We start from the raw sequence: 13,648 nt of genomic DNA on the forward strand, positions 1-13,648 counted from the left end.
AGGAACAGAGACGTCTTGTCTCAGTACAGAGACAGTGCAGTAGTGTCCTGTCCCCAGGTTAACACCACCATGGATCGTAGTAATCCTGATGATTCCTTCGTAGGCTCCCAGACTCTGCAGGACATTAGGCTTCTGCTGGGCCGGGCTGAAAACATTGTGTCTGGTGGGTCCTCCACCTCCGGCGCCTCCTCCCACCTCCTCCACTCTGACGACGACATCCTGCTCCTCTCTCTCAGGAGGAAGATGGAGGTATTCCAGGACTCCTCCTTCACCTCCTCCTCTGGTGGTGCCGGGGTGGGGGACCCAAGGAGTCACTCCTCCTTGCTTTGGGCCCGCTCCTCCTCTGACTCCATGCTGCCGGCAGTTAGGAAGACGGATAAGGAGAGGGAGAGCTCTGCCTACAACGGGGAAGGTCATGTCAGGCTAAGCAGAGAAGCAGAGCATCAGTCCACACCCGCCAGAGAGGAGTCTGGGAGACTACTACAGGACAGAGAGCATTATGGAAGACCACAGGACAGTTCTGAAGACGGAGAGCATCATGGAAGACCAAGGGACAGTTCTGAAGACAGAGAGCATCATGGGAGATCACATGACAGTTCTGAAGACCGAGAGCATCATGGAAGACCAAGGGACAGTTCTGAAGACAGAGAGCATCATGGGAGATCACATGACAGTTCTGAAGACCGAGAGCATCATGGAAGACCAAGGGACAGTTCTGAAGACAGAGAGCATCATGGGAGATCACATGACAGTTCTGAAGACAGAGAGCATTATGGTAGACCACCACCGGACATTTCTGAGCACAGAGAGCATTATGGGAGACCACCACAGGACAGTTCTGAGCACAGAGAGCATTATGGGAGACCACCACAGGACATCTCTGGCAGTAGCTCCACCTTCCTCCTGACCGAATCCGTGCGGAGGGCGGAGCCTGAGGGCTGCAGTGCTGGCCTTTCGGACACGCGGATTGGCCCTGTGCTGTTGTCAGTTATGCCGGTCAGCCAACCTGGTCCCTCATTGGGTGATGCTGGCGTTGGCAAGCTGCAGCAGGCTCCACCAACAACAGTGGCAGGAGGAAACCCAGAAGTGCAGATGGCTCCAGAAGAGGGAAGCTCTTTGTCCTCTTCGTCCTCCTGTCCCGTGGGCTCTGAGCAGGGGTATGGAGGTCTGTCTGAGCCGGCCCACAGTGGGGATCAGGGTGGAGATGCTCTGAGTGATGGTGGCAGCAGCAGCAGTTCTCTAGCAGCCAGGGTAGCCAGGCTGCTCCAGAATGAGTCTCCAGCCACGGTGGCGTCCCTGTCCAGCCGAGCCAGTACCGCCACAGCAGACCTGGAGGAAAGCAGAGCCAGAGGTCAGTAACTAACCCACTACCAAGGTTTCGACCCAAATGGAGCCCTATTCTGTAGTGCACTATTTTTGACCAGGGCCTATTGGGCTCTGAGCAAACGTAGGGACACTAAGTAGGGAATAGGGCTCCATTTGAGAGTGTGATGCACTAATAGTACCTACCTAGGGTCTGCTTACCACAAGTATTGGGTAGGGATTAACACCGGTAACTGTCCCGGGAACACTTTACACCCCCCCTCAAAAAAAATGTATGACAAGACATGGGAAATGACAATATTTTCCCCAATGTGGCACTAATGCAATTCCACAGTATGAGCAGCAGCAGATTGGCACATTATCCCACCAGGTAGAAGCAGATTGGCACATTATCCCACCAGGTAGAAGCAGATTGGCACATTATCCCACCAGGTAGGAGCAGATTGGCACATTATCCCACCAGGTAGGAGAAGATTGGCACATTATCCCACCAGGTAGGAGCAGATTGGCACATTATCCCACCAGGTAGAAGCAGATTGGCACATTATCCCACCAGGTAGAAGCAGATTGGCACATTATCCCACCAGGTAGAAGCAGATTGGCACATTATCCCACCAGGTAGGAGCAGATTGGCACATTATCCCACCAGGTAGGAGCAGATTGGCACATTATCCCACCAGGTAGGAGCAGATTGGCACATTATCCCACCAGGTAGGAGAAGATTGGCACATTATCCCACCAGGTAGAAGCAGATTGGCACATTATCCCACCAGGTAGAAGCAGATTAGGCGCATTATCCCACCAGGTAGAAGCAGATTGGCACATTATCCCACCAGGTAGAAGCAGATTGGCACATTATCCCACCAGGTAGAAGCAGATTGGCACATTATCCCACCAGGTAGAAGCAGATTGGCACATTATCCCACCAGGTAGAAGCAGATTGGCACATTATCCCACCAGGTAGAAGCAGATTGGCACATTATCCCACCAGTTAGAAGCAGATTGGCACATTATCCCACCAGTTAGAAGCAGATTGGCACATTATCCCACCAGGTAGAAGCAGATTGGCACATTATCCCACCAGGTAGAAGCCTTTAGCGTATTTACTTTACACAAAGTCGCTCTCAGTTCCAAGCACACACATAATTGAAACTGCCGGACTGCACACGAGACCCGAATGCAGTTTAAGTGTTCTCATCAGAACTGAAAATTCGATCTTGCTTTGACCCAAGCCCGATGAGCTGAGGCCTTGTCTGACCCAAGCCCGGTGAGCTGAGACCTGGTCTGACCCAAGCCCGGTGAGCTGAGGCCTTGTCTGACCCGAGCCCGGTGAGCTGAGTCCTGGTCTGACCCGAGCCCGGTGAGCTGAGTCCTGGTCTGACCCAAGCCCGGTGGGCTGAAGCGTGAGGCCTTGTCTGACCCAAGCCCGATGAGCTGAGGCCTTGTCTGACCCAAGCCCGGTGAGCTGAGACCTGGTCTGACCCAAGCCCGGTGAGCTGAGGCCTTGTCTGACCCAAGCCCGGTGAGCTGAGGCCTGGTCTGACCCAAGCCCGGTGAGCTGAGGCCTGGTCTGACTAAACAGAGAACATCCCTGGTCATCCCTACTGCCTCTGATCTGGAGGACTCACTAAACAGAGAACATCCCTGGTCCTCCCTACTGACTCTGATCTGGAGGACTCACTAAACAGAGAACATCCCTGGTCATCCCTACTGCCTCTGATCTGGAGGACTCACTAAACAGAGAACATCCCTGGTCATCCCTACTGCCTCTGATCTGGAGGACTCACTAAACAGAGAACATCCCTGGTCATCCCTACTGCCTCTGATCTGGAGGACTCACTAAACAGAGAACATCCCTGGTCATCCCTACTGCCTCTGATCTGGAGGACTCACTAAACAGAGAACATCCCTGGTCATCCCTACTGCCTCTGATCTGGAGGACTCACTAAACAGAGAACATCCCTGGTCCTCCCTACTGACTCTGATCTGGAGGACTCACTAAACAGAGAACATCCCTGGTCATCCCCACTGCCTCTGATCTGGAGGACTCACTAAACAGAGAACATCCCTGGTCATCCCTACTGCCTCTGATCTGGAGGACTCACTAAACAGAGAACATCCCTGGTCATCCCTACTGCCTCTGATCTGGAGGACTCACTAAACAGAGAACATCCCTGGTCATCCCTACTGCCTCTGATCTGGAGGACTCACTAAACAGAGAACATCCCTGGTCCTCCCTACTGCCTCTGATCTGGAGGACTCACTAAACAGAGAACATCCCTGGTCCTCCCTACTGCCTCTGATCTGGAGGACTCACTAAACAGAGAACATCCCTGGTCATCCCTACTGCCTCTGATCTGGAGGACTCACTAAACAGAGAACATCCCTGGTCATCCCTACTGCCTCTGATCTGGAGGACTCACTAAACAGAGAACATCCCTGGTCATCCCTACTGCCTCTGATCTGGAGGACTCACTAAACAGAGAACATCCCTGGTCATCCCTACTGCCTCTGATCTGGAGGACTCACTAAACAGAGAACATCCCTGGTCATCCCTACTGCGTCTGATCTGGAGGACTCACTAAACAGAGAACATCCCTGGTCCTCCCTACTGCCTCTGATCTGGAGGACTCACTAAACAGAGAACATCCCTGGTCCTCCCTACTGCCTCTGATCTGGCGGACTCACTAAACAGAGAACATCCCTGGTCCTCCCTACTGCCTCTGATCTGGAGGACTCACTAAACAGAGAACATCCCTGGTCCTCCCTACTGCCTCTGATCTGGGGAACTTTCTAAACACATGCTTCATTTGTAAATGGAGAGTTGGAGAGTGCCCCTGGCTATCTGTAAATTAAACCAAACAAGAACACGGTGCTGTCTGGTTTGCTTAATATCAGGACGTTGAAAAGATTTTTAGCCTACTTTTACTTTTGATACTTGAGTAAATTTGAGCAATTACATTTACTTTAAAAAATATTTAAGTATTTAAGTATATTATATTATATTATAGTATATTATATTATATTTAAATATACTAAGTATATTTAAAACCCAATACCTTTACACTTTTCTTTCAAGTAGGATTTTACTGGGTGACTTTTACTCAAGTAGGATTTTACTGGGTGACTTTTACTCAAGTAGGATTTTACTGGGTGACTTTTACTCAAGTAGGATTTTACTGGGTGACTTTTACTCAAGTAGGATTTTACTGGGTGACTTTTACTCAAGTAGGATTTTACTGGGTGACTTTTACTTGAGTCATTTTCTATTAAGGTATCTTTTACTTTTACTCAAGTGTGACTTTTGGGTACTTTTCCTCACCAATGTTCCCGGGACACTCTGGATAAATACAAATTATAAAAATTAAAAAAGCTAATTAAAGATCATTCCCAGGTTATAACATACATGTTGATGTTTGTATCCCAACCTGCCCTGATTCTGTCAACCCCCAGAGTGGCTGAGGCTGAAGGTGTCGGGGCAGCTGTGTGAAACTCTGGAGCTCAACACGGAGGATAGACAACGCATTGAAGAGATCAAGAGAGAGATACTCTTTAAACACCCACTACAGGTACTATCTTAGTCACTCAATACCAAACACCCACTACAGGTACTATCTTAGTCACTCAATACCAAACACCCACTACAGGTACTATCTTAGTCACTCAATACCAAACACCCACTACAGGTACTATCATAGTCACTCGATACCAAACACCCACTACAGGTACTATCATAGTCACTCAATACCAAACACCCACTACAGGTACTATCATAGTCACTCAATACCAAACACCCACTACAGGTACTATCATAGTCACTCGATACCAAACACCCACTACAGGTACTATCATAGTCACTCAATACCAAACACCCACTACAGGTACTATCTTAGTCACTCAATACCCACTACAGGTACTATCTTAGTCACTCAATACCAAACACCCACTACAGGTACTATCTTAGTCACTCAATACCAAACACCCACCCACTAAAGGTACTATCAGGAATCACTCCTGAACACCAAATGTATAGGCAAGGCTCAACTTCCTCACTCTCTGTTTTAAACCATGTGAATGTTGTCTCATTTTGATGCTAGCCTCCTCTCCTTGGACTGCCCAGGTGTGGTGGGTAAGGTAACTGTGAGGTGTGTCAGTCTCAGGCATGGTGTGATGTTCCAAGAAATCTGTTTACGAACCTGTTACACCAACAAGCCTATCCTAGCATCTAAGCTGGTTTTTAGATGTTTCACAATTTTGTTGTAGTCCTGAACTAGCTCATCTTATCCACCCTGTCAAGGGCTTGATAATGAGTTGACTATCTCCAGAATAGATCAAACACATGGAATGGCTGGGTGTGGTGGTTCTTCTTCAAGAATGTTGTTTTTCAAACCTGTTAACTATCTTTGCTAAGGTTGAAAATTTTTCGTGACTGAAAAAAAAATCCCAGGTTTTCCAGCAATCCCTAGTTGTAGGATTCCTGGATTTCCTGCTTATTCCCTCTTAATTTCAGGAATATTCAAACCAGGAATTCTAGAAAACCAGGGAGTTTTTGGTAAAGATACAGGAATTTTGTAATCCTAATCTAAGCAGTGTGCTACCATTGCTTCTCTCTGTTATGAGAGGGAAGATGGCGTCGTACCGTCTTGCTAGCTCCAACCCACGTTGCTATTTTGTGATTCTTTTGACGTTTATCTTCACTTTTTTTTTTTTTTTTCACTTAAATGTATCGGCTATCATTTCTTATTGTTCGACAATTACTTTTTGAATCATCAGATCGGCAGTTATTAACCTTAATTCCGGCTTCGACTTCGACTCGTCAGCCCTGGGCTCGTTGTGTAATTCCGACGCTATTTTCGGGGCTACCCAAGAGGAAATGCCGGCTAAAATGAAGCAGGAGAGGGGAATCCTGGTGAGGTTAAGACGACGGGAAAAGCGGCCACCTCTTATCTCCATTCTATTGGCCAATCACTTGATAATACATAAAATGGATGACCTCCGACCGGGGATTTGCTCCCAACGGTACTCTCGTAATTGCAATATTCTCTTTATTTTCTGAAACTTGTTTTTCGGACAAGATACCCCTCATGGCTATCCAAACTCGATGGATTCTCCATTCACCGAGCGGACAGGCCATTAGGTTCACGGAAATCAAGAGGGGGAGAGGTATGTCTCTAAATCAACAGCAAATGGTGTGTTGACTCTAGTGCAATGTAAGTCTCAACCCATTGTTCACCCATCTTGGAATACCTGATTGTCAAATGCAGACCCATCTACCTCCAGAGAGAGTTTATTTGTCATCAAGACTGCTGTAGATATTCCACGTCAGGACAACCACAACGGGCTGGAACTCAACGAACTGTACGAGGCTACGAACAAGCGGGAATCCATGGCTGCTTTTCAATTTCTGACACGTGCTGCCCGACTTCCATCAACACGTCTCCTTTGCCACTAGGGGGCGATAAAGACCACTCTTACTCTACTCACACGCAAGTGTTAAAGGCCCTCCCTTATCCCCCCCATGATTCTATACTCCTGCTTCCTGTCTACAAGTAGAAGAAGCTCAAACAGGAAGTACCCGTGACGCGCTCCATTGAGAAATGATCCTCTGAATCGGAGGCTATGCTATAGGACTGCTTTGCTAGGTCTGACTAGAATACTCCGTCAATAGCGTCGATGAGCTAACCACCTCCATCACCATCTTCATTAGGGAATGCATCGCCGATGTCGTCCCCACAGTGAGGGTTCGCTGCTTAGCCCCGCAGCAGATCCATAGACAACACAATATCAATTGCACTCCACACTTCCCTAACCCACCTAGATAAGCGGAATACCTATGTGACAATGCTGTTCATTGACTCCAGCTCAGCGTTCAACCCCAGTCCCCCCCAAGCTCGTCACTAAGCTTGTGACCCTGGGACTGAACACCTCCCTATGCAACCGGATCCTAGGGAAGGGGGCAACTGGATCCTAGGGGGAAGGTGGCAACTGGATCCTAGGGGAAGGTGGCAACTGGATCCTAGGGGGAAGGTGGCAACTGGATCCTAGGGGGAAGGTGGCAACTGGATCCTAGGGGGAAGGTGGCAACTGGATCCTAGGGGGAGGGGGCAGCTGGATCCTAGGGGAAGGTGGCAACTGGATCCTAGGGGGAAGGGGGCAACTGGATCCTAGGGGGAAGGTGGCAACTGGATCCTAGGGGAAGGTGGCAACTGGATCCTAGGGGGAGGGGGCAGCTGGATCCTAGGGGAAGGTGGCAACTGGATCCTAGGGGGAAGGGGGCAACTGGATCCTAGGGGAAGGTGGCAACTGGATCCTAGGGGGAAGGTGGCAACTGGATCCTAGGGGAAGGTGGCAACTGGATCCTAGGGGAAGGTGGCAACTGGATCCTAGGGGGAAGGTGGCAACTGGATCCTAGGGGGAAGGTGGCAACTGGATCCTAGGGGAGGGGGCAGCTGGATCCTAGGGGAAAGGTGGCAACTGGATCCTAGGGGGAGGGGGCAACTGGATCCTAGGGGGAGGGGGCAACTGGATCCTAGGGGGAAGGGGGCAGCTGGATCCTAGGGGAGGTGGGCAACTGGATCCTAGGGGGAGGGGGCAACTGGATCCTAGGGGGAAGGTGGCAACTGGATCCTAGGGGAGGGGGCAGCTGGATCCTAGGGGAGGGGGCAACTGGATCCTAGGGGAGGGGGCAGCTGGATCCTAGGGGAGGTGGGCAACTGGATCCTAGGGGAGGTGGGCAACTGGATCCTAGGGGGAGGGGGCAGCTGGATCCTAGGGGGAGGGGGACAGCTGGATCCTAGGGGTAGGGGGCAACTGGATCCTAGGGGAGGGGGGCAGCTGGATCCTAGGGGAGGGGGGAAGTGGTACTGGAGCAACAAGTCTGACACCAACAGGCTTCTGAACAGCTTTTACTCCCCAGGACATAGACTGTAAATAGTTAACAAAATGGCTACACAGACTATCTGCCTCGACTACTTTATCCTGTCTTGACTTCTACTTTATGCTGTCTTGACTTCTACTTTATCCTGTCTTGACTTCTACTTTATCCTGCCTCGACTTCTACTTTATCCTGCCTCGACTTCTACTTTATCCTGTCTTGACTTCTACTTCATGCTGTCTCGACTTCTACTTTATCCTGCCTCGACTTCTACTTTATCCTGTCTTGACTTCTACTTTATCCTGTCTTGACTTCTACTTTATCCTGCCTCGACTTCTACTTCATGCTGTCTTGACTTCTACTTTATGCTGTCTCGACTTCTACTTTATCCTGCCTCGACTTCTACTTTATCCTGTCTTGACTTCTACTTTATCCTGTCTTGACTTCTACTTTATCCTGCCTCGACTTCTATTTAAAAAAATAATAATAATATTTGACTGAGTCTGCACACTCAGCACATTGACACTACCACACACACACACACTCACATAACACACAAACATACTGACACACACACACACACACACACACACACACACACACACACACACACACACACACACACACTCACATATCATCATCCATAGTTGCTGCTGCTACTCATCTTGATGCCTAGTCACCTTCCCCCTATACAAACCTGCCCCTACCACTCCAGTATCCACATTGTAAGTATAGAATTGGCACTGATCTTGATTACTGCATTATTGGGAAAGAACAAGCAAGAAAGGCATTTCACTGTACTTGTGCAGAAAACATTGATCTCATGGCTCCTCTGCAGTTGGAGGCAGCATGGAGTTTGTAGTGGTGGGATGGTTGTGGTGTTTTGGGACGTGTGTCCTTTCCAGCATGCTGTTCAGTGGTGTGGTGTGGAGACAAGTCTTCTACAGATCATTTCCTTTCTACTTTATGAAATGTTTTAGGAGTTAATGTTTTAGGAGTCGTTTTTTTATTTTTCTGGTCAGTTGATTGTGGTTCTTTCTCCTTCGTTCAGAACCCGAGGAGCACGGACACGGACAGCAGTACTGCGTCCAGCCTTGTAGGTCCAGGAGGCCAGCCTCCCTCCCTACCCCAGCCTGAGGAGCAGTTGGTTGGGGAGAAGAAGCAGTTCAGGGCCCTGAAGGCAGCAGAGGACTGTCTGTCCCACCAGCTACAGCAGCTGAGCAGGAACCCGTTTGACGACAGCGTTGAGCTGCGTACCCCTCTAAGGCAGGACCTAGAGGGCCGGGTCAGACAGATCGCCCTCCGAGAGGGGTTATACGTCCTCCCTAGAACGCACCCTCCACCCCTCACCTCCATCACCATTGCCACCTCCCGCCGCTCCCCCCTCCCCGAGCCTCTACAGGTGTCCCAGTTCACCTTAGAAGGGGTCTCCCAACCCACAGTGCAGGGGTGGCTACCTCAGACACGGCCCCAGCAGCAGGGGAGGGAGAGCACCACCACCTCGACACACTGCTCCATGTCCAGAGACACAACCACCATGACTGGATCACAGGCCAACAGCAGCAGTCTGTACCCCAGAGACAGAAAGACACGCCTGGGCCAGGGCCAGGAGCGAGACAGGAGCCGAGACAGGAGCCGAGACAGGAGCCGGGCCAGGAACCGAGACAGGAGCCGGGCCAGGAACCGAGACAGGAGCCGGGCCAGGAGCCGAGACAGGAGCCGGGCCAGGAGCCGGGCCAGGAGCCGAGACAGGAGCAGGTAGAATCCCAGCTGAATCTTTACCGCTTACTGACTAAAGAACTTACACTGTTATTCACACTCAGATCTGTTATAGACTAACACTGTTATTCACACTCAGATCTGTTATAGACTAACACTGTTATTCACACTCAGATCTGTTATAGACTGACACTGTTATAGACTAACACTGTTATAGACTAACACTGTTATAGACTAACACTGTTATAGACTAACACTGTTATTCACACTCAGATCTGTTATAGACTAACACTGTTATAGACTGACACTGTTATAGACTAACACTGTTATAGACTAACACTGTTATAGACTAACACTGTTATAGACTAACACTGTTATAGACTGACACTGTTATAGACTGACACTGTTATAGACTAACACTGTTAATCACACTCAGATCTGTTATAGACTAACACTGTTATAGACTAACACTGTTATAGACTAACACTGTTATAGACTAACACTGTTATAGACTAACACTGTTATAGACTAACACTGTTATAGACTAACACTGTTATTCACACTCAGATCTGTTATAGACTAACACTGTTATAGACTAACACTGTTATAGACTAACACTGTTATAGACTAACACTGTTATTCACACTCAGATCTGTTATAGACTAACACTGTTATTCACACTCAGATCTGTTATAGACTGACACTGTTATAGACTAACACTGTTATAGACTAACACTGTTATAGACTGACTCTGTTATAGACTGACACTGTTATAGACTGACACTGTTATAGACTAACACTGTTATAGACTAACACTGTTATTCACACTCAGATCTGTTATAGACTGACACTGTTATAGACTAACACTGTTATAGACTAACACTGTTATAGACTAACACTGTTAATCACACTCAGATCTGTTATAGACTGACACTGTTATAGACTGACACTGTTAAAGACTAACACTGTTATAGACTAACACTGTTATAGACTAACACTGTTATAGACTAACACTGTTATTCACACTCAGATCTGTTATAGACTAACACTGTTATAGACTAACACTGTTATAGACTAACACTGTTATTCACACTCAGATCTGTTATAGACTGACACTGTTATAGACTAACACTGTTATAGACTAACACTGTTATTCACACTCAGATCTGTTATAGACTGACACTGTTATAGACTAACACTGTTATAGACTGACACTGTTAATCACACTCAGATCTGTTATAGACTGACACTGTTATAGACTGACACTGTTATAGACTGACACTGTTATAGACTAACACTGTTATAGAGTAACACTGTTATAGACTGACACTGTTAATCACACTCAGATGACCTGGTGTTTAAGAAAAGGAATGTCCTCTGGACCCTAACACTGTCACACTCTCTCTCCCTCTTCCTCGGTCTCCCTCTCCCTCCTCTTCCTCGGTCTCCCTCCTCTTCCTCGGTCTTCCTCTCTCCCATCCAGCTGCCTGGTAGAGACCAAGAGAACCCCTTTACTGGTCCTCCCCACTCTGCAGCTCCTCTCCCTCTGACCCCAGGCATATACGGGCAGATTTCCCGGTCTCACCCCGACGAAGGACGTCCTGGGTCCATCATGGGTTCTGGAGCAGACTGGGTCTCTGGAGCTTGGACCACCAGGACGGGTCAGGTCTCCCACCTCCACGTCACCCTCTCCCCTGGTCCTAAAGGGGCTGAAGAGAGGTCCCGGAGACTTCTGTCTTTTGCTCCTGTCAGACACTCCTCTGCCGTCTCCAGCAGTGTTGACGAAGACGAGAGCCTAGGTTACGCCCCCGAGCCTGCTCCGGCCAATAAGACGGGGTCGCAGGAGAACAGAGATCCAATTTGGAGACAGGGGCAGGAGACGGCCGACGCCTCAGTCCAGATCACCACGGCAACGGCAACCTCCACCTTCCCACAATGCTTCACACCTCCCCAGAGGCTGACTGGTACCGGTCCGTCTAGGCAGGCGGCGCTGACGGTTCTGTTGCCGTATAAACCACACGGTAGTGAGGAGATGTTCTACGTACCCCAGACGCATCCTGAGCCACAGCTTTCCCCCATACGATCTGACTCCACCATGGAGAGTTCCCACCCAGGTACAGCATCTCTTATCTAGCTAGTTAAAATACATTATTTAGACGTTTCTAAACTATCTATAGTGACGCTGACAGACTGACAGGTATTCCAAGGCATTCAATAATGAATGATCCCCTCGGTCTAGAGAACTCCTGAAGGCTAACTTAGATCGTACTGTAATAGATGCAGCCACCTGGCCCCTCCTCCTCTCCTCTGGCCCCTCCTCTCTCTCCTCTGGCCCCTCCCTCTTCTCTGGCCTCTCTCCTCTTCTCTGGCCCCTCCTCTCTTCTCTGGCCTCCTCTGGCCTCTCTCTCTGGCCTCCTCTCCTCTTCTCTGGCCCCCTCCTCTCCTCTGGCCCCTCCTCTCCTCTGGCCTCCTCTCCTCTGGCCCCTCCTCCTCTCCTCCCCCAGACGGTTAGCAGCTGGTCTTTTGTAACAGGCACCGTGTATCAAATGAATTATTCATGTTCCAGTGTGAGTGCAAGAGAGAGACAGAGGCAGTGTCAGGTCCGACAGCGATGATCCTCAGAGATAGTGAGAGAGACAGGGCTTCCTCCTTCCTCTCCGAGGCACTCACCCGTTCCTCTCTCTCTCTCTCTCTCTCTCTCCTCCCCAGGCTCGGACGACGCGGTGCCCCCTCGCTTCAACATAGAGATCCTGGGGTCACGAGATCAGCAGGTGGACCAGGTGGTGGACAGAGGGGTAAACATCAAACACACAGAGGGTATCTACAGCAAGAGACAAAGACTGGGAGAAAACTACAGTATGGAGAGGACAGGTGAGCACTCAGTATAGTGAGGGTTTAACACTGGGGAGAAGGACCGGGTCAGTATAGTGAGGGTTTTACACTGGGGGGAAGGACCGGGTCAGTATAGTGAGGGTTTAACACTGGGGGGAAGGACCGGGTCAGTATAGTGAGGGTTTAACACTGGGGGAAGGACCGGGTCAGTATAGTGAGGGTTTAACACTGGGGGAAGGACCGGGTCAGTATAGTGAGGGTTTAACACTGGGGGAAGGACCGGGTCAGTATAGTGAGGGTTTTACACTGGGGAGAAGGACCGGGTCAGTATAGTGAGGGTTTAACACTGGGGAAGGACCGGGTCAGTATAGTGAGGGTTTAACACTGGGGGAAGGACCGGGTCAGTATAGTGAGGGTTTAACACTGGGGGGGAAGGACCGGGTCAGAGTGAGGTTTAACACTGGGGGAAGGACCGGGTCAGTATAGTGAGGGTTTAACACTGGGGGAAGGACCGGGTCAGTATAGTGAGGGTTTAACACTGGGGGAAGGACCGGGTCAGTATAGTGAGGGTTTTACACTGGGGGAAGGACCGGGTCAGTATAGTGAGGGTTTAACACTGGGGGAAGGACCGGGTCAGTATAGTGAGGGTTTAACACTGGGGGAAGGACCGGGTCAGTATAGTGAGGGTTTAACACTGGGGGAAGGACCGGGTCAGTATAGTGAGGGTTTAACACTGGGGGAAGGACCGGGTCAGTATAGTGAGGGTTTAACACTGGGGGAAGGACCGGGTCAGTATAGTGAGGGTTTAACACTGGGGGAAGGACCGGGTCAGTATAGTGAGGGTTTTACACTGGGGGAAGGACCGGGTCAGTATAGTGAGGGTTTAACACTGGGGGAAGG

General features: G+C 49.6%; 2 protein-coding genes across 5 annotated transcripts in view; both read left to right on the plus strand.

The window, feature by feature from the left end:
* The first annotated feature begins 69 nt into the window (after window positions 1–69).
* LOC121846866 (filaggrin-like) lies at window positions 70–11,535 on the plus strand. Of its 2 annotated transcripts, none has more exons than XM_042325062.1 (4): window positions 70–1,351; window positions 4,777–4,892; window positions 9,249–9,955; window positions 11,400–11,535. In XM_042325062.1, exons 1-4 carry the CDS (start codon window positions 70–72, stop codon window positions 11,464–11,466), a joined length of 2,172 nt encoding a protein of 723 aa, XP_042180996.1. In that variant the 3' UTR covers window positions 11,467–11,535. The 2 variants fall into 2 exon arrangements, with proteins under 2 accessions (XP_042180996.1, XP_042180997.1); XM_042325063.1 differs by having other exon boundaries at window positions 9,249–9,916; window positions 11,397–11,514.
* Window positions 11,529–13,648, plus strand: part of LOC112235578 (Alstrom syndrome protein 1 homolog) — a 30,004-nt gene continuing 27,884 nt past the window's right edge. For all 3 annotated transcript variants that reach the window (XM_042325058.1, XM_042325059.1, XM_042325060.1), the window contains exons 1-2: window positions 11,529–12,030; window positions 12,626–12,787. In XM_042325058.1, the coding sequence (XP_042180992.1) occupies window positions 11,529–12,030; window positions 12,626–12,787 (664 nt within the window). The remainder of the gene's footprint in view (window positions 12,031–12,625; window positions 12,788–13,648) is intronic.

Source organism: Oncorhynchus tshawytscha, linkage group LG08 (genome assembly GCF_018296145.1).
Source record: "Oncorhynchus tshawytscha isolate Ot180627B linkage group LG08, Otsh_v2.0, whole genome shotgun sequence".
NCBI classification, from domain to species: Eukaryota; Metazoa; Chordata; class Actinopteri; order Salmoniformes; family Salmonidae; genus Oncorhynchus; species Oncorhynchus tshawytscha.

Bases quoted from the DNA above. Each gene is read 5' to 3' on its own strand.
- LOC121846866 (XM_042325062.1), top strand. From the start codon at position 70: ATGGATCGTAGTAATCCTGATGATTCCTTCGTAGGCTCCCAGACTCTG. The intron at 1,352-4,776 runs GTCAGTAACTAA...GTCAACCCCCAG, and splicing joins GGAGGAAAGCAGAGCCAGAG to AGTGGCTGAGGCTGAAGGTG. The intron at 9,956-11,399 runs GTAGAATCCCAG...TCTCCCATCCAG, and splicing joins AGGAGCCGAGACAGGAGCAG to CTGCCTGGTAGAGACCAAGA.